Source organism: Cnephaeus nilssonii, assembly GCF_951640355.1.
Source record: "Cnephaeus nilssonii genome assembly, chromosome: 9".
Lineage (NCBI taxonomy): Eukaryota > Metazoa > Chordata > Mammalia > Chiroptera > Vespertilionidae > Cnephaeus > Cnephaeus nilssonii.
In genome coordinates this window covers 16,839,551-16,863,768 of record NC_137080.1, presented here as the reverse complement: position 1 = coordinate 16,863,768, position 24,218 = coordinate 16,839,551, and the positions used below count along the sequence as shown (strand labels likewise).

At 41.3% G+C, this 24,218-nt stretch overlaps 1 protein-coding gene across 6 annotated transcripts in view; it reads right to left on the bottom strand.

Annotated features, from left to right (window-relative positions):
* NCOA7 (nuclear receptor coactivator 7) overlaps nucleotides 1–24,218 on the bottom strand; it is a 116,797-nt gene that overhangs the window by 33,201 nt on the left and 59,378 nt on the right. For 5 of the 6 annotated variants that reach the window (XM_079781259.1, XM_079781258.1, XM_079781262.1 and 2 more), the window contains 6 exons: nucleotides 14,759–14,838; nucleotides 10,735–10,842; nucleotides 7,359–7,472; nucleotides 5,820–5,945; nucleotides 4,133–4,317; nucleotides 599–1,638 (listed from right to left, as the gene is read on the bottom strand). In XM_079781259.1, the coding sequence (XP_079637385.1) occupies nucleotides 599–1,638; nucleotides 4,133–4,317; nucleotides 5,820–5,945; nucleotides 7,359–7,472; nucleotides 10,735–10,842; nucleotides 14,759–14,838 (1,653 nt within the window). The remainder of the gene's footprint in view (nucleotides 1–598; nucleotides 1,639–4,132; nucleotides 4,318–5,819; nucleotides 5,946–7,358; nucleotides 7,473–10,734; nucleotides 10,843–14,758; nucleotides 14,839–24,218) is intronic. The other variant, XM_079781261.1, reaches the window with a different exon arrangement.

Genomic DNA, 24,218 nt, shown 5'->3' with positions numbered 1-24,218 from the left:
AGACACAATAATACTTTTCTTTAACATATATTTCTTATTGATTTCAGAGAGGAAAGGAGAGGGGAGGAAGAGACAGAAACTTCAATGATGAGAGAGAACCATTGACTGGCTGCCTCCTGCATGCCCCCCACTGGAGATCGAGCCCACAACCCGCAACCTGGGCATGTGCCCTGAATGGGAATCGAACTGTGACCTCCTGGTTCACAGTTCGTCACTCAACCACTGAGCCATGCCGGCTGGGCAAAAATACAAGAATGATACTGAGGACCCAGTCACACCATAATGCAACAATTTAGAATTATCTTCAAAAATATTTTAAACTCCTTTAGATTTAGAAATCCAATGTCAAGAAGGAAATTTACTTGAAAGATTAAAAAAAAAAAAAAGCAAACTATTTTTGAAATAGAAATCTGCCCTATTTAAAGTTCCAAATTAGATAGCATATATTGCTGATTTTCCCAAGTATTAATTTATCAGTAAAGATAGGTTCTATTGAGAAAACACTGCTCTCAAGTGATTGTACTACTTGTGCATGTGCCTATTTAAGAAAGGCCGACTCCACAACAGAACAGAAAGACAGCAAACAGAAGTGGCTTACCTTCAATAGGTACCTGAATCCTCTTTAACAGCCATAACTGGATTTCAGACTTATTATCCATTTGTGCGCCCTGGCAGCTTTTGTCCAGGGTAGATTCCAAAGAGTTGCCTAGAGACTCTTTACTCATATTGTCTTCTGTAGAAGAGCCCAGCTGTAGGGGATGGGGCGCTCTCTCCTTCACCCAGTTTTTATCTGGCTCTTTATTGCCCTCCGTTGGGGGCTCACCGGCCTGGGGAAGAGAACTACTGAGAGTGATGTCTATTCCCCCTGGCTCAGTCCTTTTGCCATCACTTAGTTCTACCTTCTGCAAGTTATCAGGTGACCCTTCTTTGTTCTTATTAAGGTAGTATTCGATGAGTTTAACTTTATCTAGGTCTTCATGTATGTTCAATGTGTTCTCCACCTGGCTTTCCGGAGAACCAGACTGCTTGTCCACCTCGGGCATTTTATCTTGCTTCTCACAGGTTTCTAAATCTAGGGCCCCCTTCAGTTCAGCATCACTCTCTGTTCTTGAAAAGCTCAGGGCGGACTGCGCCTGCGTGTCCGTAGCAGAGCGGATGACCTGTGACTCAGCCTTCCTTTGCTCCTCTGGGTCGAGAGAAAGGCACTCCTTTGGGGTATCTCTTCTGTCCATCCCGCTATCATTTTGCGAAGGCAGTTCATCCAAGTCAACGAAGTCATCTTCTTCCCCGAAAGGGGGATTTTCTTGGGCGGTAGACTTAAATCCAGTAGGAGGGTCAGGAGGCTGCTTGCTGACCTGAGTCGCTGTGGGAGATCCCTTGGTTGCCTCCAGGGAGGATTCCAGGTTCTTCAGATGTCCTGACCCAGAGCTGTCCGGGGGCTTCGTGTGTGTGTATTCCGTCGGCTTCTCCAAAGGCCCTGTGGCTTTGGAATCTGAAGCGATGGTTCTCTCTCCACTGTGCGGCCGTTTTTCCTTGCTGAGGGATTTAAACTTACTAAAGGGGTTGATATCCTTTTCCGAAGCCAGGTCTTCCCATTCTCCAGGCCTGTACAGAGGACAAAGATCCTGAGGTAGGTCACTGTTGAGGGAAAAATGGTGGGTGCACATGGAATGTTAAAAGCAAAACAAAAACAAAATGGAGGAAAAGCAAAAACCAAAACAAAACCCAGCTGAAAACCAAAACATAAATAGACCGCAACTTAAAATATGTTTCAATGATTTCAGAATAAGAAAATGAAATTTTAAAAATTAACTTCAAAATGGAACATAAGAAGTGGCAAAACAAAGAACCATGGAAGCTGCACATCCTGCCAGAAGACATGGAGGGTTTTGGAAGTCAATAATGAGCATGGAGATGTCTCCCACCAGACTTCCAATGGTGAAATAATGCTTCTGATTTTCATGAAGGAGAGGAAAGGTTTTAGTACTATGACTAAACGACCTTAATATTTAAAACTTCTCCTTTTTATAAAACAGTACGTAAACCAACTATTTTAATTCTGAATGGCTCCTTGAGTAGCTATACATTTAACCATCTGATAAAGTGGCTGACCCTGAACCCCAATTCTGGGTTTCATGCCTTAGGATCTAATGCTTCCAAAAACAGACATCCTTCTATTCCCAAGGGAACAAGAGGAAGCTTCCACTATTAGTGTGAATATATAGTACCTGTTCCATTTTATAACTTAAAAATTTACAGAAAAGTAAATAAACCAAATAAACTCTTACTTAGAATACTTAGTTTACATTTCTTAGCTAAGCTTGAATTTCTTAACTCTTTTATTTTATAACAGTTATCATCTTATTTTATGGTAATGGGCAGTTGGTTTATGAGCTGAAACTTACTGTCCTGGGCTGCAGTCCATTTATTTTTCCTTACTACCCAGTTTGAGTTATACAAAAATATTGATTAAACATGTTTTCCAAAATTTAAAATAATTGTTAAAAAAAAACACCCACATATGTTAATCTATGACTCGAAATATATTGAGTAACCTATGTGTCTCAAGTAGGTTTTCACTTACCTTAGTGTTAAAACACAGAGATATAAAAACCTTTTCTAAAAATAACATTTTCAGATTTCGGAAATCATTTTATTTTCTAAAAAGGCTAGATCATATTCAGGTAATACTTTATTATTCTGGCTTTGAAATAATTATGACAATAAAACAACAAAGGACCACGAAGTTCTCAAGTTACAAGACTGTCTCCCCAGTTATTTAATAAATCACTTGCACGGAACATCCATGCTTTTTCCAATAGAAAATAAGAGCCTACATAATTGCTAGACTCTGACGAATGCTTTAAAGAGCCTCTTTAATTCACAATTCACTTCAGTTCAATAAGCACTCGCTGAGTCCCTAAGTGCCACATGCTAAAAAATGCCTGACAATGTCTGTTCCGCAGGAACCTGCATACACAGAAACGTGCCGCCCAACACTAGCACTCAGAAGTTAAAGGTGCTTCAATCCTGGAGTCAAACAAATGTGTAATGTGGTATCCTTTCCATATTAGGCCCAAAATTTAATTTTTCATATTAAAGGCTACAGGAAGTCCTGCAACAAAGAAACCCACCTCTTCACATACTTGGTGTATAAGCAAAACTCTCTTCCATTATCATCCAAACCGCTTTCTCATCGCTTCCTTATTTACCTAGCTTGACTCCCAGAAAGAATACGTTTGACTGCACTCTTATCAGCCTCCTGTACTACCTTTTTTGTCTACCCCTCCCTTCTTGTTCTTCTACCTATTCCAAGCTGAGATTAATTTAGTCATCTGTTGTTGTTTTTTTTTTTGTTGTTGTTTTTTGTTTTTTGTTTTTTTGCATTGCAACTGCCAAGCACTGCTGGGGCAAAGTACATAGCTGTATCAACCAAATCTGCTTTTGATTAATGTTTTCCAGACTCAGCCAGGAACCTAATGATGATCAATAATCCTTTCAGTTGTTCCCTTCCTATTTTCTGTGGCAGCTGGAGTTGCAAAATGTCCTACACAAAAAATACAAAGCCCTAAAGGTGAGGATGGAGAGATTTTACACACACACACTTAAAAACTATTTGCACACTGCAGCTAATTTATAGTTGTTTTACCAGGCAATTTTTAGTAATAATAAAATTTTAAGCTATTTTAGACTTTTAAACAAGTGATGGGATTCTGAGCCAATAATACTAAGTTCATTTCACACTGATTCCACTCATACAACCTATTTTGCTCACTGTTCATCAGACTGAAATGTCTTTATATATCTGCCTCCAAGGCAGGAATCAATGTACAACTCGGAAATAATTTCAGCACATTAGCAGTCAATTCTTAACTCTTCTCTCTCCCCAGCTATGGCATTAGCCCTGTATCCTGGATCATCAAATACAATCTCACAAGGAGAGAAATCTTTCTGTAACGATGTATCTTCCCTTTCTATTATTAGTGCACAAATCTCCACCTTCAAATTCACCTCCACACAATCTCTTGCTCCTGACAATGCTCTCACCTTTTAATTGCATTTAATTTTCCCAAGAACCTCTGCCCCCCCCCCCCCCTTTTTTTTCCCCTGATAAACAAGAAATGTCTCTTACGATGGCAAGGCATCTTTGATCTTCATGTGGGAAATGTCATTGTAGAGGGCAATGGAAACCACCTCTTCCATGGGGCAAATGAGGCCATACTCCTCACACCCATTTTCAATGACCAGGGGGTCGGACTTGTGCGGATCAAACATGATGTTGTTAGGAGTGACAATCATGACACCTCCGACCACACCCTGCAGGACAAGTGAACAGGACAGAATCATTACAGGCAGAAATGCAACCGTCACAGGAGCTTTAATGAACTCATGCTGTCATTCCATTGACTTTGATGAACCACCGAATCCTACATGACAATCATGTCCCCTTTAAGAGGGCTGGAGAAACAGGCTGGAGAAATGCAGTGTTGGGTCCTGTGTGGTGAGGCAGAGAAAAATCTGTGACAATCAACCGAGCCTGGTTCTGGTGCAGCTGCTACAGTAGTAAGTAGTATAATTGTGGTGGGATCTTGGGTTACACATATAAGTTTCAGGTTCCCCAATTCCTGTCTGTAAAATGAGAGGGGCTGTCCCAGATGCATTCGCGATGGGGAACCGGGTGCTTTACAATTCACTCAGCACGTATTCGCCATGTGTCCAACAAGAGTATGGTACTATGCTAAGGGAGCAGCTGTCTCCGAGTCATGGTGCCAAGAACAGTCCTAGTATTTCTCTCTAAAATGTTTAGAAAGCCTACATCCATGAAAATTTGACACAAACAGGAATATCAAATTTTTGCAGAAGTGCATATAGCTGAACTATGGAAATTCAAAGCAAAAACCAACAGTTTTGTGGGAACTTAAAAGTCTGAAGCTTGATCAGTTTATATTATAGACCTGGATGGCCACAGGGATATTATCCACCAAAGAGAGAAAGATACAGATGACTCCCTTTAGGTAAATAATTTATTTGTACTCTTAATGACTCCAGTAATAATCTTTGTAAAAAGTTGTGCATCTCAAGCATTACTTGTTCTTGATTGAAAAGGTTATAAGTCTATATAAATACCACATTTTTCTGTTGTTTGGAACCTACCATAACATCTCTAATATGAGGATAAGAATTCCATTTTATCAACATAACCATTTCTTCAGAGGCTTACTAAAGTTGGATTTGCTCTTTGTAAAAAAAAACACCAACCACCAAAAAACTAAACACACGACAGCAGACATTTTAATACCAGCATCTCCAGCAGAAGGGTGGAGAACTCACCATTTTCCAGGTTAGATATTAAACTCTTCACATGAATTTTCCCTTTTAATTGCAATATCCCACTAATTAAATTTTATTACTGTTCCTATTTTATAGATGAGGAAAATGGAAGCTCAGGAAACTTAAACACCGTGCCCATGGTCTCAGAGCTAATGAGTGGCAGAGTTGGAACTTAAATTCAATGGGTCTGACTCCACCATTTGCTGTTAAACATATACTACACTATCTCCCTAACAATCCATAGGCCAAGAACTGAAAATAAAATGCTGAGTCCAGGGTCACAAAGAAGCATATTTCCATTCACTGATCACATTTCTCTCAACAAGTAAAATGCCAGGCATTCAACTGGGGAAAACTAATGGGCATTTGTGAAATCTTATGCTGAAACGGGGTGAGATAGTTTAAGGTAGCCTGCCTTCAGTAATTTAAAAGCTAGCTTAGTTTTCCATAGATTCCAAGAAAAGGAAACAAATTACAGTGACACATACCTTCCCATCGGTGAAGTATCGACAATTCATTTTTAAAAACTTTACCACACCAGGCTCATCTTCTTCAGAAGTAGAAGATAAGACTCTTTCAATGGGTTTTATGGCCTTTCTTGCTAAGTCAGCATCCTTTAGAAAGCAAAAATTTCCAAAATCAAATAGAAGCAATTTCTCGAAACAGATTGCTTATATAAATCAACATAAGTTCCCTGTAAGTAACCTGCTTCTATTTAACTTAAACATGAATAAGGCAAATGTCTTTTGTCATTCAAAAATATTACATATATATAACAAGTATGTAAATCAAACTGAAAATTTGTAAAAAGTGCTTATCTATGAACCCATAAAAAATGGCTCATACAATATCTTAGAAAATAACCTAAATAAAATAATGCACATTTGACTCATGGTTCAATATCTTTAGAAAAAGGAATAAAAGTAGTACAAACAAACTACCGGTTTTGGTGAGACTTTAACTTCATAACTATGTAAACAAGGCATGTGTTTTGCCTTTGAGACTTTAAATGTGAACAGGTTTCTTCTGGATAAAATGCATTCTCTCAATTAAGAACAAGTTACACTTAACTCCGCTCCTCTGGGGAAAATTTAAGTTGAAATCTTGAGAAAAAGAACATGGAACATATAGGGTGTCCCCCCAAAATGTATACACTCTTTAATGGCTGCTAACTCACTTCATTTTCGCTCCTTTTCAGGTTTAAATGATTTGAAATAATGGGTGAAGCCCGTCTAAGCTTTGAACAAAGAAAATTTATCCTAAAGTGCCACTAGACTTTTTTTTTATGGGGACACATAAAAATTAAAGTTTACGGTACAAAACCAGCAACAGTCAATAAATTGCAGGTGCACAAATACCGAACGAAATGATTCTTGACATTTGCAATTCCATTGCTTCGCGTTATCAGCAGTGCGTGGACCAGAATGGTCTTCAGTTTGAAAACAGGCATTGACAAAATAAAGTATTCATTTCTGCAGATTCTTTTAAATTTTGAAAATGAACTGTCCTACCTAATAAAATGGTAATATGTAAATTACCATCACTACGCTACGCCCACAATTGGGCCAGAGGGAGGCGCAGGGGGCGGGACTTGGGGTGGCCGGGGTAGCCGATTGGGCCGGCAGGACGCTGAGCTCGCGTCACCAGTGGCGGCGCGAGCTCAGCGTCTGCGCCATGGCTGTGCTGCGGAACAGAAGGGGCCTCTGGGGCAGCGAGCTCATGTCCCGCCGCGGACCATCAAAAGCGGGGGAGCTGGGTACCTGTCTGCTCCGGCACCAGGCCTTTCAGAAGCCTCCAGCGTGGTGCACCAGCGGACAGGCACCCAGCTCCACCGCGATCGAAAGCGAAAGCGTGTAGGGGACCCTACACGTGCATGATTCAATCATGCACTGGGCCTCTAGTATGTTAATAAACACTGACTTTATAATCATTCAAAGTGTGTTTACATTTTTGGGGACACCCTGTATAGTCTATATTTATAAGTTCCTACACAAATATACACTTCAGTACATGAATGACATACATACAGGTAGTTTGTCATATTCTGCATCTGATGATGAAGGAGAGATAGTAGCACCAGGACTGGATGATGATAACTTTAAGGTACTAGAGGGAAAGTTGGCATCTGGCACAAAAAGAACCTGAGAATGGGAAAGAAAACCAAGGTGAGTACCGAGAATCAGGCAAACCCTAGGCAATGTTTAGAGCAGTTACTCTCCACACAGTATCATGTGAAGTGCACGACTAAGACCTAGCTGGCTTTCACCGAACTCATAAGCAACTTGAGGTCTTCAGACTAATCCGTGAAACAGTATGCAGCAATATGAACGTGTGCAGTGCAAAGAGTACCGAACACACCTACAGACACTACAGAAGCTCACAAAGTGGAGAGCAAGGTGGGTGAGTATTCTGCACAAGCCATGTGAAGCAGGTGGGTCCAATGAAGCCTGGAAAGCACAGTACATAGCAGTACACAGTATGCTTCTAAACATAACACCTGTGTTAGGAAGAGATGACAACAAATCCAGGCTTGCTAACTCCAAGCAGGCCCTGAGTGATAATGTAGGGAGGTCCTTTTATGATAAACTATACAATGTATTATCAATAATCTCAAAACTTTCCTTTCCATCACTGTCTCGATTACCTAGAAACAAAAATAAAAATCTGGTTCCGAAATGTTATTATGATCTTGTCATTCAACACTCTTTTAATGAGACATGGTACCTTTTGGTCTACCAGGTGTACCGGTTAATAATGTGGATTTTGTAATCAATGAAAACACGATAATTTCAAGAGAAACATCAAAAGTGCTTTATTCAAAGTAATGTCCATCGCTAGCTACACATTTCCCCCATCTTTCAGGTAATTTGTGGATACCGTCCCAATAGAACTTTTCTTGTTTTGAGGCAAACCATTCAGAGAACCAATTTTCCACTTCGTCCTATGTTTTGAAGTACTGCTCAGAAAGTGCGTGTGCCATCGATCAGAACAAGTGGTAATCTGAAGGAGCAAGGTCTAGTGAATACGGCGGGTGGGTTAATACTAGTAGAATATCTATTTCTGGTATTGTCATCCTTACAGTAGGCATATTTCAATAGTCCTTATACCCCTTGATGCCTGCTGGACCTTAATCAAGTACCAATAAACTATCTGTTTATGGACAGAGTAAAAGAATAGTGAATCAGCCTGAGTTTTTTACTGTGCTCTAGTAAATTCTAGCCTTGAATTAGTAAATACATGCCCCGAGGGTCTCTGCTCTGGGTCAGTTATATAAGAAAAAGGGTTCCTGGACCCAATTCCAATGTGGAGGGCAGGGGTCCCCACCAACAATTTTCAGACACCATCAGAGTTCCAAGAATTCAACTCAATTCTGACACTATCTACTCAGAAATAGCATCAGGTTACGGGTTCAGCCCTACAAGACTGCACACCCTCCTCACACACACACACTTCAGATACCAGCCGCATGCTTCTGACCAACTGGAGGTTCCAATGAGCCCCTCCGACTCAGGATGCCAATTGCAAATCCAGGTTGTCATCTATACTTCTGAGCAACTGGCTATAAATCAGAGGTTCCTACAACCCCTCCTTGGGTTCGATTATTCTGCCAAAACAGCTCACAGAACTCACAGAAACATGTAACTTATTAGGTCACTAGTTTAAGGAGACAACTCATGGAAGTTGTAACTCAGGAACAGCCACCTGGAAGAGATGCATAGGGCAAGGTAGGGGGGAAGGGCAGGGAGCGTCCATGCCCTCTATAGGCTCACCACTCTCCCCAAATCTCCACATGTTCATCAACCTGGAAGCTCTCCTAAGCCTGTCATCTTGGGTTGTTATGGAGGCTTCATTACACAGTCATTCATGATTGACCAGATCACTGTCCATTGGTGATTGATTCAATGGCCAGCACCTCTCCTCTCCCTGGAGGTAGGCGTGGGGATATGGGAGGAACAATCAATTGAAAGTTTCAACCCTCTAATAACATGATTGTCTCCTGACAACCAGCTGCCATCCTTAGGTGCTTCCAAAAGTCACCTCAAAACAAAACAAAAGACACCCTCATCACTCGAAAAACAAAACAAAACAAAAGACACCCTCATCACTTGGGAAATTCCAAGGATTTTAGGAACTGTGAACCAGGGATTGTGGAAGACCAAATATAGAGGTGGGCAAAAGTAGGTTAATAATGATAATAATAATTTAAAAAATACAGTAATAAATAATAAAAAAGTAAACACAATTGCAAATCTACTTTTGCCACCCCCCTCCCCGTATATATGAGAAATATATATACATTTTTGGTCATCCTTATAAACTACAATAATGTACACATTATGCAGCAATACCCCATTAATTTTCCTAAAGGTGAAAATTTATTAATTTTTAAAAGTTCTAATGCATATTTCCCCTCAACTAGCTGGTACTGGCAGTATCCTAATTTCCCTTTGACAAGGACATAAATACCAAAAGCACAACAGTACAAATTGGCCAACGATGGCCTGTTGGCTTCATGTGCTTCCCTTGAAAAGTAATACAAGTAACAGTATCGCCATCGCCTGAATGAAGTTCTACTTAAAGTAGCAGCATCTGTCCTGAAAGAACGAAATGTCACTATAACGAAGAGATGCAGGAAGATGCTCTGGTAAGTCAGCAATGAAACCAGAATGTGCTCATGGCAACCAAGCAGGTCTATGGATGGGACTGAAAACCTGGCCTCAGCTCGGATCTGCCGACGCCTGGGTCAATTACATTTACTGTCTAAATAGAGTTTTCAAATAGAAATACAAGAATATCTTATCACATAGAAAATATTTTTAAAATTTTGCTGGATTAATCAAGAATGGCACAATTGTACAATTTGTCAGTTTCATCCAGTTTAACAAAGAGAGTACTAACATTCTGAAAAAAGTTTCTGTGGCCTTTTCTTGACGGTCCTGCTGAATGAATGTCTCTGCCTTTGGCTAAATTGACTATTTTTTGTCAAAAGGGTATTAAATCAAAACAAAAATGACAAAAATTATGCCTAATTTAAAATAAAATGTTGGCCATAATATATCCCAGGAGTGGATTGAACTAAAACTTTCAATTCTAAATTAAACATTCTAAGAATATCTGTGTGATATTCTATAGGAAAAACTTTTTTTGATGCCTTAGGGGGGGGGGAAATCTATAATATAAACTAGTAATAGTTAAGGAAACTGTGTTAATTTTTTGCAAAGCATTCGTCTCTGAACAGTTCATAAGTACGGCTTTCAGAATTCTTGGCCCTAAAGGAAAGACCCAACCCAATGCACATTATCATTGATGATAACCCTGTGACACTAATAGGCAGGCATTAAAAATGGCAATAAAAGATAAATGTAACATTTTGAAAGTAATATGCAACAAGAAAATCATTACCTGGCCTGGAACAATAGTATGTGTGAAAAGTTTATTCATTTCCACTAGTTTATTGGGAGTGATGTTAAATTTCAGTGCTATGGAGTTTAGGGTGTCCTGGCTTCCAGCCTAGAATAATCCAACAGACAAGATTCAATATATACAGCAAAACAGAACAAAAAAAACCTTCCTTTTGATAGACAACAATCTATTTGTGATAAGAATGAATAAAAATTAATAAATACATCTATACATATTAAGAAAAAGAATGAATATATTCTCATTTCTCTCTTTCTTTCTCTCTCTCTCTCTCTCTCTCTCTCTCTCTCTTTCTTTCTTTCTTAATCCTCACCCAAGGATATTTTTTCCACTGAATTTTAGAGAGTGGAAGGGAGGGGGAGAGACACAGAGAGAGAAACATCGATGTGAAAGAGACACATTGGTTGGTTGCCTCCTGCATGCACCCCCACCGGGGCTGGGGATTGAACCTACAGCTGAGGTATGTACCCTTGACCAGAATCAAACCCACAACCCTTCGGTCTGCGGGCTGATGCTCTAACCACTGAGCAAACCAGCTAGGGCTCATTCTCAAGTCTTAAGGAAAAATGTTTTATATGTTATTCATGTCTGGGCTCCTTTATCTTCAGTTGCACTGTTCACTGAAAGATATATAAACTTACTGTGGCACAACTCTGGTGTATGGAGCAGAGGTCCATGAGGTACAATACAAAACTGGAAGAAGAAAGGAAATAAAACACGCACACAGTACCACCCATCGGGGAAATGGGACTACTTACCTTCTCGGTTTTCTGACCACTTGCCCGTCTCTTCCCTGTACTACAGGCTACTGCATGGTGGCCTGTTAATGGCCATTTCCCCCCACAGTGCCTGACACGTAAAAGGTACTCAGACATTTGACGCAAGAATACAGTCAAAAGCTGAAAGAAATCTAGATTAGCTTCCAATAACTGTTCACTGTCATTGAAAATGACAGACAACTTCCCCGTCAGACAAATTGGTGTTAATCCATAAATCTATAAACGGTGATGGATGTTGTTCTTTTCTAACACAGAGAGAATAGGAATAAAGAGGGCAGTGATAAGATGTGAAACTTCGCAGTAAAAAAAGCCCCGCCCAAGAAAAGGAAGGCGCTGCCTCTGGTCAGTTCAGTATCCCTTCCAGGACCATGGGATGGACCTTGTTAGTGGGAGGTCACTCCGGGGACCATCACGGAGACGCTCCCACCTACAGCACCCTGCGCAGAGCTGTTTCCACCAGGGAGCCCTGGGTTAGGTGGAGATTTGATAAGGCTGCAGGAGATGGTGAACTGATGCAAAGAATTAAACTCACCACTGCCCTCCCTCAAAACCCCACCAACCAGATAAACTGTCTCAGGCCAATCAAATTCATACGTACAGGTGACACTAAAATTACTTGAAAGCATTCCTAGAAAAAGTTAGGATATAAATGCATATTTTTAAATCACTGAAAACTTAACAATATATGCTCTAACTTCTACCCTGAGCAAAATTATGTATACTAAAAATGAAAAAAAAGTTTAACTAGATATATTTTCCCAATATTAGATACTTATATAATTCAGGGTAGGCAAAAGTAGTTTATAGTTGTATGTGAGTTTATTTTTGTATTATTAATTATTAACTAGAGGCTCAGTGCACGACAATTTGTGCAAGAGTAGGCCATTCTTCCCCCGGCTGCCAGCACTGGCTTCCCTCCAGCACCCGGGACCCTGGCTGCTTCGCTCTGGCCACCACTGCCAGGCACCTGGGACCTGGGCTTTGCTCCGGCCCTGCCTTCATCCGGAAGGATGCCCGGAAGGACGTTCAATCTAATTAGCATATTACCCTCTTACTATTATAGATTGTATTATTTATTTGTCTTACAACTGGAAACCTACTTTTGCCCACCCCTATACATGTAAATCCAGGGATTTTTCAGAATTTAGAGTCAATACAAGTCACAGACTGAGGATGCAGACTACAGCCCAAACTGTTGGCCCTGAATTCCAGATCTTCCACGTGCTAGCTGTGCGGCCTTGGGTCATTTGCTTAACCTCTCTGGGTCTCAGGTTCTTCATCCACCAAAAATAGAGATAATCATAATTTCTGCTTGACAGCACTTCATATTTTTATGAAAAAACTTGTAGAAGATACTGTGTATAGAGAGTTAAGGAAAGGGGAGACTTTAACAATCTAGAGTTATGACATAGGGATAAAACATACATAGAGAAACAAGTCACAGAACCTTGCAGGGATTCTGATTATCATTAAATATTTGAAACTTACCAGAATGCTTGAATATCTACAGCTCTAGAGCAATATAAGCAATCTAGTAAGAACTAGCATGATTCTCTAAATACAAAGTTATAAATGGCTTTTTATTTCCAATAAAGTACACAAAATACTTGCCAAGTAAAACTAATATCCATAACATAAACCAAACAGGTAGGCATTTCTGCATTACTAATTCGACCACCTGTTGATATGAATTAATTGGGAGTTTATCTGGACTCTCCCTGCATTGTTCAGTGATGCTATGTGAAGCATCTCCTAGCAAACAACACTTATCATTTCTGTGGAGGGGCCTGCAGATGCACAGACGGCTTTAGACAATTGTTATCAATGACAAATACCCCAGCACTCCTTGAGCACTGTGCTAGGTGTTGTGGGATCAATGACATATTGTAAACACAGTGGTAATGTGAGCTCTATAATCACCCCAAATCCTTCCTGGAAAGGACTAAGCCTGTAAACCACAGAAAGGTGTTTAGAGATGTTCACAGAGCACCGAGCAAGAAATGCCTGTGCCAGGGCTCTTCTCTGTGACTCTGCGGAAGCTTGGAGAAGATGTGCCACTCCCAAAGAACCACCAGGGAGGGATCTGGTCCTGCTGCTTGCCTTATATTGAGCCTGGCATGCACACAAATAATCGGTGGAAACTAAATAAACATGATGAAAATACAACCAGACAATGGCAATAGCACTTAATTTCTACTTAGAGTCAGCACACTCCTCAACAATGCTACTTCCATGTGAATTAAGACAGATCTATAATTCAGTGGCTCACATTATGCCAGGCCTAGGATAAACAGAAACAGCTTCCGACTTCCAGGAGCTCATGGTGCAGGGAGAGCGATGAGTATGCGCCACATAACGTGGAGGCGCAGTAATGAACACATGCACAGCACTATTCAGCGACTGATGCAGCAGTACGGAGGTCTGCACCCTGCAAGCAGCAGCAATACAACGGTGGCCAAAAAGGGGTCTCGTGTCTATCCCCTAGTGTCTAGTGGATATATGAATTAAGGCACAAGATAGACATTAAAATGATAATCACACTTGTGAACCAATAATGTTAAAGTGAGATAAACTATGTAGAGGAACATGATTCTATGAGAGAATAAAATTAAGAGAGATCTGGCCTAGACTTGCTGGGTGATTACAAAAAGCAAGAATAAACATGGAGAGCAATGGGAAAATGTCAAGGATAAGGTTCTAGCTTGTAGAAAGGTATGGATGATGGAGCCATTGCTGCTTTAAAAAAAAGACCCAGCATGAAGGTCTAAGTAGATATGTTGAGAAGTCAACTGAATCTACGGTTCTAGAACTCAGAAAGCATGTCCAGGAAAGAGTCCTAAAATTGGCTGTCATTGGCATATCACAGGTAATTCAAGTCACAGGTTTACATGAGATTGTCCAGGGAGAAAATATGGAGAGAAGAGAATGATTTAGAACAGGTCTTAAGAAGCTTCATTGTTTGCCCTCGCTGGTTTGGCTCAGTGGATAGAGTGCTGAGCTGCGGACTGAAGGGTCCCGGGTTTGATTCCAGTCAAGGGCACATGACTAAGTTTCGGGCTCAATCCCCAGTAGGGCGTGCAGGAGGCAGCCAATCAATGATTCTCTATCATCATTGATGTTTCTATCTCTCCCTCCCTCTCCGTTCCTCTCTGAAATCAATAAAAATATATTTGGGAAAAAAATAAATCTAGTAGTATTAAACATTCATATTTCCTGTTCATACTTACAGTGTACTCCACAGTACCATGGGGCTTCTGAACCACCATCTTCTTCTCTTTTTTATCATGTGTTTTGTTTTGATTGTCATCTGAAGAATAAAATGTATGTAAATGAAGAATTTAATCTAGGGAATAGGGAGTAGGGTAATGTATAGTATATTAAAACCACTTTCAAATTGACTATTTAAAAAAATGACACCAAAATAAAATGGGCCAAGAGTGCAGATAGACCACACTTCTAAAAAAACATACCATTCATCAATGAACACTTGAATAAATGATTGTTAACTGTAATAAAATGGCACAAATAGCAAGCAATGTTTTATTTTTATTAAAGTAATAGTTTAAATCAGTGGTTGGCAAACTCGTTAGTCAACAGAGCAGCAAACTGCGGCTCACGAGCCTCATGTGGCTTGCGAGCCACGGTTTGCCGACCACTGGTTTAAATGATAATGTCTAATGGTGAAGTTAGAGTAAAACTAGTACAGTCATGGTAATGTATAGTGATGTATAATGTAAACAAGTACAGCCCTTTTAGAAAGTGATTTGTCCAACATGTAACAATAGTCATAAAAATGTCCATTCTTTGACATTCCTTCCCTTACGAATTTATCCTAAGGAAAAATTCAAAGGAAGAAAAATGCTGTATGTCATAGTATATGGTTACTGCAATATTTTTTCTAACTAGTAGCCCTGCGCACGAATCCGTGCACCAGTAGCTCGCCAGTAGCTCGCTGCTGCCCTCCAGTAGCTCTCCACCCACTGCCCCTTTCCCCCTCATAGCTTGCTGCCCTGCCCCCTCCTGTAGCTCTCCATTGCCCTCTTGTAGCCAGTAGCTCGCTGCCACCTTCCTGTAGCTCTCTGCCTGCTGCCCTGCCCTCCTGTAGCTCCCTCTGCCCCCCCGCAACTCCCCATAGCTTGCTGCCCTGCCCCCTCCTGTAGCTCTCTGCTGCCTGCTTGTAGCTCACTGCCCCACCCTCCTGCTGATCCGTGATCCGGTTGTTACAGTCGGTCATTACACTAATATGCAAATGGCATAATGGCCATTTGCATATTACATCTTTATTATATAGGATAATGAAAACTTGGAAAGACCTATCTGTCCAATAATATATTAAGTTGGATCATAGATTTTGCTGTTTTTATAGATCAGAAGTGGCCAACCTATCAGCTTAATCAACCTCAATGTTATGATTAAATAAGTCTTAACATAATCAACCCAGATACTGAAAACCAGAGAGACATATAGCAATGAATAAAAATTTAAGTGAAAAAAAAGAAATAAAATAGACACCCCCCCAAAAAAAGAAACAAACTAAAAAAAAAAAAAAAAAAAAAAGGTAATGGAACCCTAAAGGGTATGGAAAGCAATTTACCACAAGAATGAAAACAGAATGACTTCATGATGTCACTTCCATGGGTGCAGTAGCTCATTAATTACCAAAATGCAGCCTGAATTAAGGCCCTAGTGAGGCCCTCACCCAGCTTTACAGAAGAAAGATGGCCGGGTGTGTGTGTGGGTGGGAGATACCCACAGGCACTGCACAAGCTCCACCCCAGTCCCTTCGTTCCTACTTCTGTGGAAGACAAGTGCCTGAGAGCAATGCCAGCAAAGCTCTTAAGGCTTCTGGGCATAATATCTTCCACTCCACTGAATGACAACAAAGAAGCTAATCGAATGTGATGCAAGGCTAAACCATAAGTACTTAAGGTCATAAAAATAAACTCCGAAGTGGAATTGAGAGCAAAAACACAACAAACATAATGGAAACAGTTTGGAAACCCCACGCATGAAGAGGAAATCCCTGCCATTCATTGGAGGCCAACTGTCAAAGCAGGGCAAGGCAACAACGGGCGGAACGTACTCCAGGTAACCACCAATGGTCTCTTTAGAAATGAAGTGCTACCCTAAACTCTCCTAAAGCATACCTGTTTACACTGAGATGAGTCCTTATTTTAGAAACCAAAAGCAAATATTAAAAGTGAAACACTAACCAATATAAATACAAGAATTCCTACTATCGTGGTTTACAGTCAACTTTGTTCTAGAATCTGTAGTCAAAGCAATGGATAAAGAAGTTTAAAAGAGCCCTAGCTGGTTTGGCGCCAGCCTGCAGAACAAAGAGTCCCAGGTTCGATTCCAGTTAAGGGCACGTACTTGGTGGCAGGCTCCTCCCCGACCCGGGCCTTGGTCGGGGGTCCAGCAGGAGGCAACCAGTCAATGTGTTTCTCTCGCATTGACATTTCTCTCCCTGTCTTTCCCTCTCTTTTCCACTCTCTCTAAAAATCAATGTAAAAATATCCTCAGGTGAAGATTTTTAAAAAATGATACTAAAAATAGGTAAATAAGTAAAAGCTGTATTTTAAAAAGAAGAAGAAAAAAGTTTAAATAATGAAATGAAAATTTGATTATTAGCAGGTGAACTGTCTACCTGAAGAACCAATATCATAAAAAATACAGAAGTAACATTGTTCATTCAGTAAGATGGCTAGATATAACAATCTTTTACACTGATGATATAAATGTATTTGAGAGTCCCAGGTATAGTGTTATCAAACTAGAAAATATCTAGGGTGCTCACTTTGGCAGCACATATATACTAAAGTTTAAACTATACAGAGAAGATTAGCATGGCCCATGTGCAAAGATGACACGCACACACACAAAAAGAAAATATCTAAGAATAAATATAGCAAGATAATGGCAAGATACATATAAAGAAAATTTTAAAGTTTTACTGAAGTATATAAATAGAAGCCTGAATAAAAGGAGGTACATATAATGTTCCTAAATAGGATATTTCATTTTTTATAAATATTTCACTTTCTCTTCAAATAATGTTTAAATTAAATGCAATTTAAATCCAAATGATTAAAAACATTTGGAAAAGGGAAAAATGTCAAACTGGTAACCAGGCTTATCTAGAAACATAAATACATAAAAGTATCCACAAACTATTTTTAAAAGAGAAATGAGGGTAGGAACACTGTATAGACATTAAAACACAAGATAGAGGCATAGCAATTAAAACACTGTGGTCAAATAACTAAATATCAGAACTGAAGAAATTTAATGTAAAATAAAAATGCCTTAATAAACCAATAAGAAAAAATATATATAAATATAAATAAAAATAAACCAATAAGGCTGGCGTTTTCCATAAATGTCATGTAGCTTCATGTTAGAGGGGAGACTCTGGCATCAGACAAACTAAATGAAGAGTCCTGGGCTGCCCCTGACTCACTGAGTGACAAGAACAGTTTCCCAGTGTGTAAAATGGGGATGCCAACGGCACTCCCAAAGAGATACTGTAAGGATTTCATAAGGCAATATTCTTTACAAGTAGGGCACTCCACAATGTGAGAACTAAGGGCTCAGGAAACCTTAAGGATTATTATTAAATGATGTTGGGTAAACATTGTTAAGATCTGGAGAAAAATCTAGATCACTCTCAAATCAGCACAGATGGTAAAAAATAGAGTCAATAATGTCTTTGAAGAAAATATTGAACTTGCCCTAACCAGTTTGGCTCAGTGGATAGAGTGTTGGCCTGCGGACTGAAGGGTCCCAGGTTCGATTCTGGTCAAGGGCATGTACCTTGGTTGTGGGCACATCCCTAGTAGGAAGTGTGTAGGAGGCAGCTGATCAATGTTTCTCTCTCATTGATGTTTCTACCTCTCTATCCCTTTCCCTTCCTCTCTGTAAAAAATCAATAAAATATATTTTTTTTAAAAAAGAAAATATTGGACTTGTATTTCCTTAAAGAAATACCATCTTCTTTATTGTTGAGGCACACATCTCAAATTACTGGTCTGATTCTGCAATTAAAATATTCAATGTTAGCCCAGATGGTGTGGCTCAGTGGTTGAGCATCAGCCTATGAACCAGGAGGTCACAGTTCGATTCCCAGTCAGGGCACATGCCCAGGTTGCGGGCTCGATCCCCAGCAGCGGGCATGCAGGAGGCAGCAGATCAATGATTTTTTTCTCATCTTTGATGTTTCTGTCTCTCCCTCTCCCTTCTTCTCTGAAATCAATAAAAATATATTTTAAAAATATCCAATGGTATTATTTAGCATTTTAAGGGTAACTTCTGGAATACTGGAATCATAAAATGTTACAATAAAAATTTTTTAATGTTCTTTTTATTTGATTTTGAGACACTTCTGTTTGGAAGAGATTGTTTTTTAAAGGGTATATATAAATATATATATATAGTTTTAATCCTCACCCAAAAAGTGAGGATCTTTTTTCCATTGATTTTTACTTTTATTATTTTTATATAATTTTTATTGATTTCAGAGAAGAGGGGAGAGGGAGAGATAGAAACATCAGTGATGAGAGAGAATCACTGATTGGCTGCCTCCTGCTCACCCCCTACTGGGGATCCAGTCCACAACCCAGGCATGTGTCTTGACTGGGAATCAAACCATGACCTCCTGGTTCATAGGTTGATGCTCAACCACTGAGTTACACCAGCCAGTTCCACTGATTTTTAGAGACAGTGGAAGGGAGAGAAAAAGGCGAGAGAAATATGGATGTGAGAGAAACTCATCAATTGGTTTCCTCCTGCACATGCCCAAAATGGGCCTAGAGATTGAACCTGCAACCCAGGTACGTGCCCTTGGCCGGGAATTGAACCCATGCCCTCCAGTGCACAGGCCAATGCTCTAACCACTGAGCGACACCCGGCCAGGGCACAATAAATTTTTTTTAAGTGTGTCATGAGGAGTCTTCCTCCCCTGAGTGTGGAGAGGGCAGGGACGTGGAGAAGAATTAATGCTGTACTCTATATGAACTCCATGTTTTATCATCTGTTGACACAAAAGGACTGCAGCAAATTGGCCTTCCTTCAATCACATCACAGGCAACATAGTGACTAAAATGAGTCACACTGAAGTAAAATCTAGATTTGAGAAGGGCAGGGAGTTGTCTCCCATTGGTTGCTTTACCTCAGAGCTTAGTAATGCCCTCAGCTCTGAGCAAGCCCTCCAGCATTTGTGAAATAAATGAACTCTTCTCACTCTGTATCTGAAGAAAAGATACTGTAGCTGTTCTGTAACACGACATTTGTACACTGGGGGGGGGGGGGGGGGGGAGGTTGTCTCTCAGCCCAGCTCTGACTTATCCTATATAATAAAAGTCTAATATGCTAAGTGTCCAACTGTTTGACCAGTCTCTATGACACGCACTGACCACCAGGGAGCAGATGCTCTGACTGGTAGGTTAGCTTGCTGCTGGGGTCTGGCCGATAGGGACTGGGCAAGACGGGCCAGACACACCCTGGAGCCCTCCCGCAGTCCCTCCCTGGCCCCAATTATGCACTGGTAGCATCCCTCAGCCTGGCCTGTGTCCTCTCGCAATCTGGGACCCCTCGGGGGATGTCTAAGAGCTGATTTCAGCCCGATCCCCACCGGCCAGCCTGAGGGACCCCACTGGTGCACGAATCTGTGCACTGGGCCTCTAGTATTTGTATAAAACCAGTGAGAGCTTTAAATGTAACAACATCTATGACCAGGTCAAGTAGTTAAGCCTAGAGATAAATGTCAACCTTATCATCATTTAAATCATAGCTCAGGTGAAATGAAACACCATGTATGGTCACCTTTTTCTCCCTAAGATACAACAATGTTCCTGGGGCAGACACTAACATTTTATCTAACTTTTGCCTTATTTCTCTCTCCAGTTGATACCCAGAAAGCATGATGTACAAGGTTCCCCGGGGGCTGCGGTGCCAGAGAGTGGGGCTCGCTGACCATGCTGACCAGCAGTGACGCCTTCCTGAGTCACTGGGCTTCTAGGTTTTTTCATTTGTAAAAAGGCTACTACTTCCCCAGTGTGCATCACGGTGAGCAGTCAATCAAATAACGAAACAGTGCAACTAGCCCACAGGAGACACTCATCCAAAATAGGATCTTTCTCTTCTTCCTCAGGCCTGACATTGCTTCTCCTTTTTCCTGCTCTCTCTCCCAGTCTCACAGCTCATTCAAAATGCCTTCTTTGCTCCTTCGCAGGTAAGACTTTTTTTTTTTTACCACTTATGCATGACATGTGAACATTTGCCCCAGTTTATCGAAGTGCTGAATTTCCCCCCTTAATGCAGTCTAAATGTGATGTGAACTCTTTCGATTTATAAAGTCAGGTATGAGCTTCATTCAGCTCATGAAAGCATTCTTCTTATATTATGTTTGATTGCTGCTCCCATTCCCATTGTTTTGACCTGTTCACCAAGAACACCTCTGATTGTAGACTCTTCAAACAAGCTCCCATATCTGTCATCTTCTCCCTTATCAACTGCATAGAGGTCTAAAGTACCAGAATGATCATTATTTTTTAATAGAAGAACAGTACTATTATATGTCTGTGGCTTTGTTATAGGACAGTGAAAAGCTACGAAAATTCCAGAGCAAGTGGGATAGGAAAACTGAAACAAGAAGATCAAACAAGGCCAAACAATGTGGCCAGAAGATCAAACAAGGCCAAAGAGTGTGGGCAATTTGCAGCCGGATGGTAAACTGCAAGCCCTTTATCTTCCCCAACCAAGGACACTTCAGAGCAAATGGCTAATACCCCTCTCCAAACTAATAAAAAAATATGCAGGAAGGAGGGGGAAGGAAAAGGGGAGGAGAGGAGGATTCTCAATGCAACCAAAGAATACATAGCATAAATCACCCTGGAGCTGCTAAAGACAACAGAAAGGGGGTGGGGGTGGGGGAGTTAATTAAAAAAAAAAAAAAAAAAAAAAAGACAGTTTTATTTTCTTTTACTCCCTAAACAGAAAGCCAGCAATCTCAAGGCTTGGCAAGATAAAATTGCCAGGTGCTTCTCATGAATTCCAGGAAGGCCACAACAAAGTAAAAGGGACCCTGAGAATTAATCTTTACTAAAATATTCAGCAGAGGAATTTTGAAACCAATGGACAGAAGGGTATATCAGCACCTTCCCCTGATTGGCCCAGTCGCCATCCACAGTGGGAGGCCAGACTGCGGCTTAGGCCTGGTCTATAACTCCTCAAACCCCCACCACACTCACTTTCTCAGCACTAGCCGGGAAAACCCATATGCACTCTGGCTGGATGGAAGAGATTCGCTTACCTTGCTTCTTTAATAAATGTGCTTGCTTTAATTGCTTTAATAAATTAGTTTTATCACAATGCAATTAGGGTCATTCATTTAAATTCATTTCTATGAAAAACAAGAACCGGGGAGGGGAGAGCCCTCTCCCTCCAACTCAGGGAGACTGTCCTCTAGCACCTTTTCTGGGGCCTCTGGGTTGCCTGGAACAGCCTGACCTGCTTATATGTTTGGGAGTTAATTTATCAAGATAACAAAGCTTTGGCTTTCTGAACTTGCTATGTGAAACAAAGAAAATGATAGGGAGTTGCAATTTTGTGATTTATAATAAATACATATTTGGTCTTCAGCCACAACTTCTGACTCACAGCTCCCAAAACCTTTGGAATTTCCTAAGTGTTGAAAGTAAAGCTGCCTTTGTCATGTTAATGTGACCTTCAGAAAGTACCTAGAGATGGTAGTCAGTGGAACCAATCTGTGAGTAGAGGGTTGAACTTCCAAGTCCCAGCTCCTGATTTCCAGGGAGGGGAAAGGAGTTAGAGGTTGAGTCAATCCCCAATGGCCAATGATTCAGTCAATCATGACCCTCCATAAACACCAAGAGGTTGGGGTTCAGAGAGCTCCCAGGCTGGTGAACACCAGGAAGTGGGAGAGTGATGGCTTGGAGAGGGCATGAAAGCTCTGTGTACCTTGCCCTGTGCATCACTTCCACCTGGCTGTTCTTTTTATAATAAACCAGTGACCTAGTAACATGTTTCTCGGAGTTCTATGAACTATTCCAGCAAATGAATTGAACTCAAGGAGATGGGGTGGGAACCTCTGATTTATAGCTAGTTGGTCACAAATTTTTAGAATTGGCATCATCTATACCAGTGGTTGGCAAACTGCGGCTTGCGAGCCACATGCGGCTCACGAGCCGCGGTTTGCCTCTCTGTTGACTAATGAGTTTGCCGACCACTGGGACAGGGGCTTAATCACAAGGAACAACAACAGCCTGTAATTATTAGAATCGAGAGTCTAGGTCAGTGGTTGGCAAACTCATTAGTCAACAGAGCGGCAAACCGTGGCTCGCGAGCTGCAGTTTGCCGACCACTGATCTATACTAATAAAAGGGTAATATGCTAATTAGACCAGATAGACTGGACATCTTCCAGACGTCCTTCCGGACAAAGCCACAGCAGTTGCGAGGGCAGAGGAGGGCCAGCAGGCATGGCAGCCGGCAGTGGTAGCAGCAGCAGGGTGATAGGGGCAGCACCTTCCCCTGATCGGCCCGGTTGCCTCCCACAGTGGGAGGCCAGACTGCGGCTTAGGCCTGGGGAGTGGGCCTAAGCCATCAGTAGGACATCCTCTGAGGGCTCCCAGACTGTGAGAGGGGGCAGGCTGGGCTGAGGGACCCCCCCCCTCCAGTGCATGAATTTTTGTGCACCGGGCCTCTAGTTATAAAAGGCAATTATAGTGATGACACCATCTTTCCAGTATTTTAACTGTTCTATTCTCCAATGTGTCAGGAAGTAGCAATGAGTGGGGGATATCCCATTCCCTACCCCCTTCCCTTAAATAAATTCAAGGCTTACATGAGGCACAGATAAACCTAATTTAAAAAGTAAAAATATTATTGTTAGACGTCCCCCCCATCCCCCCACCGAGCAAGGATGATGGATAGGCCAGGTACAGCAACTCACCAGGGCAGAAAGCTCCGGATGCCTAGCAAGGGGCAAAACTGGGAAAACAAGAACTTCACCCCCAGGGTAACCTATCCTCCCCTGGCATATCCCTGGTCATGCAGTTTGAACCCTGGATCTTTCGTATCGCTGGTCAGGAGGTTTAGACCTCCTGACCTTTTCTTCCCTAAACATAACATCTAGGCCTCAGTTGTATTTCAGCTCCAGAAAAGTAGCAAAACCAGACAAGTGACCCTGTGGTTGTCTCAGGACATTTACTAATGACCCCCTGCCCTGGCGCCGACTAATCAGTGAGACCAGGACCCTGAAAGAGCACACCTGGGAAGCTGATGGATATTCTATTAAGACCCTCCCCTGAGACCTGCCCTAAGATTTCCACCAGCAAGAGAGAGAGAAATACACGCAGGACAAAGGACCCAGTGAGTGCTCTCCCTCCGAGGAGCACGCCCGTGCCATTCCCAACAGGCACGTATCCCCCAACCTCTAAGGGACCCCATGAGACTTGCAACCAGGGGAGCAATGGGCAGCAGCAGCTCGTCCTGGGCTAACCTGTCCCCTTTTCTCTGTGTAGCCCTTCCCTTTGGATATCCCATTCCCTACCCCCTTCCCCTAAATGAATTCAATTTTTCTTTATCCACAGTCTGAGACGGCTATTTAGTCTGCCCGAGGGCACCACCCATGTTAACCTTTCAATTATGTTGTCAAAGTATTCTT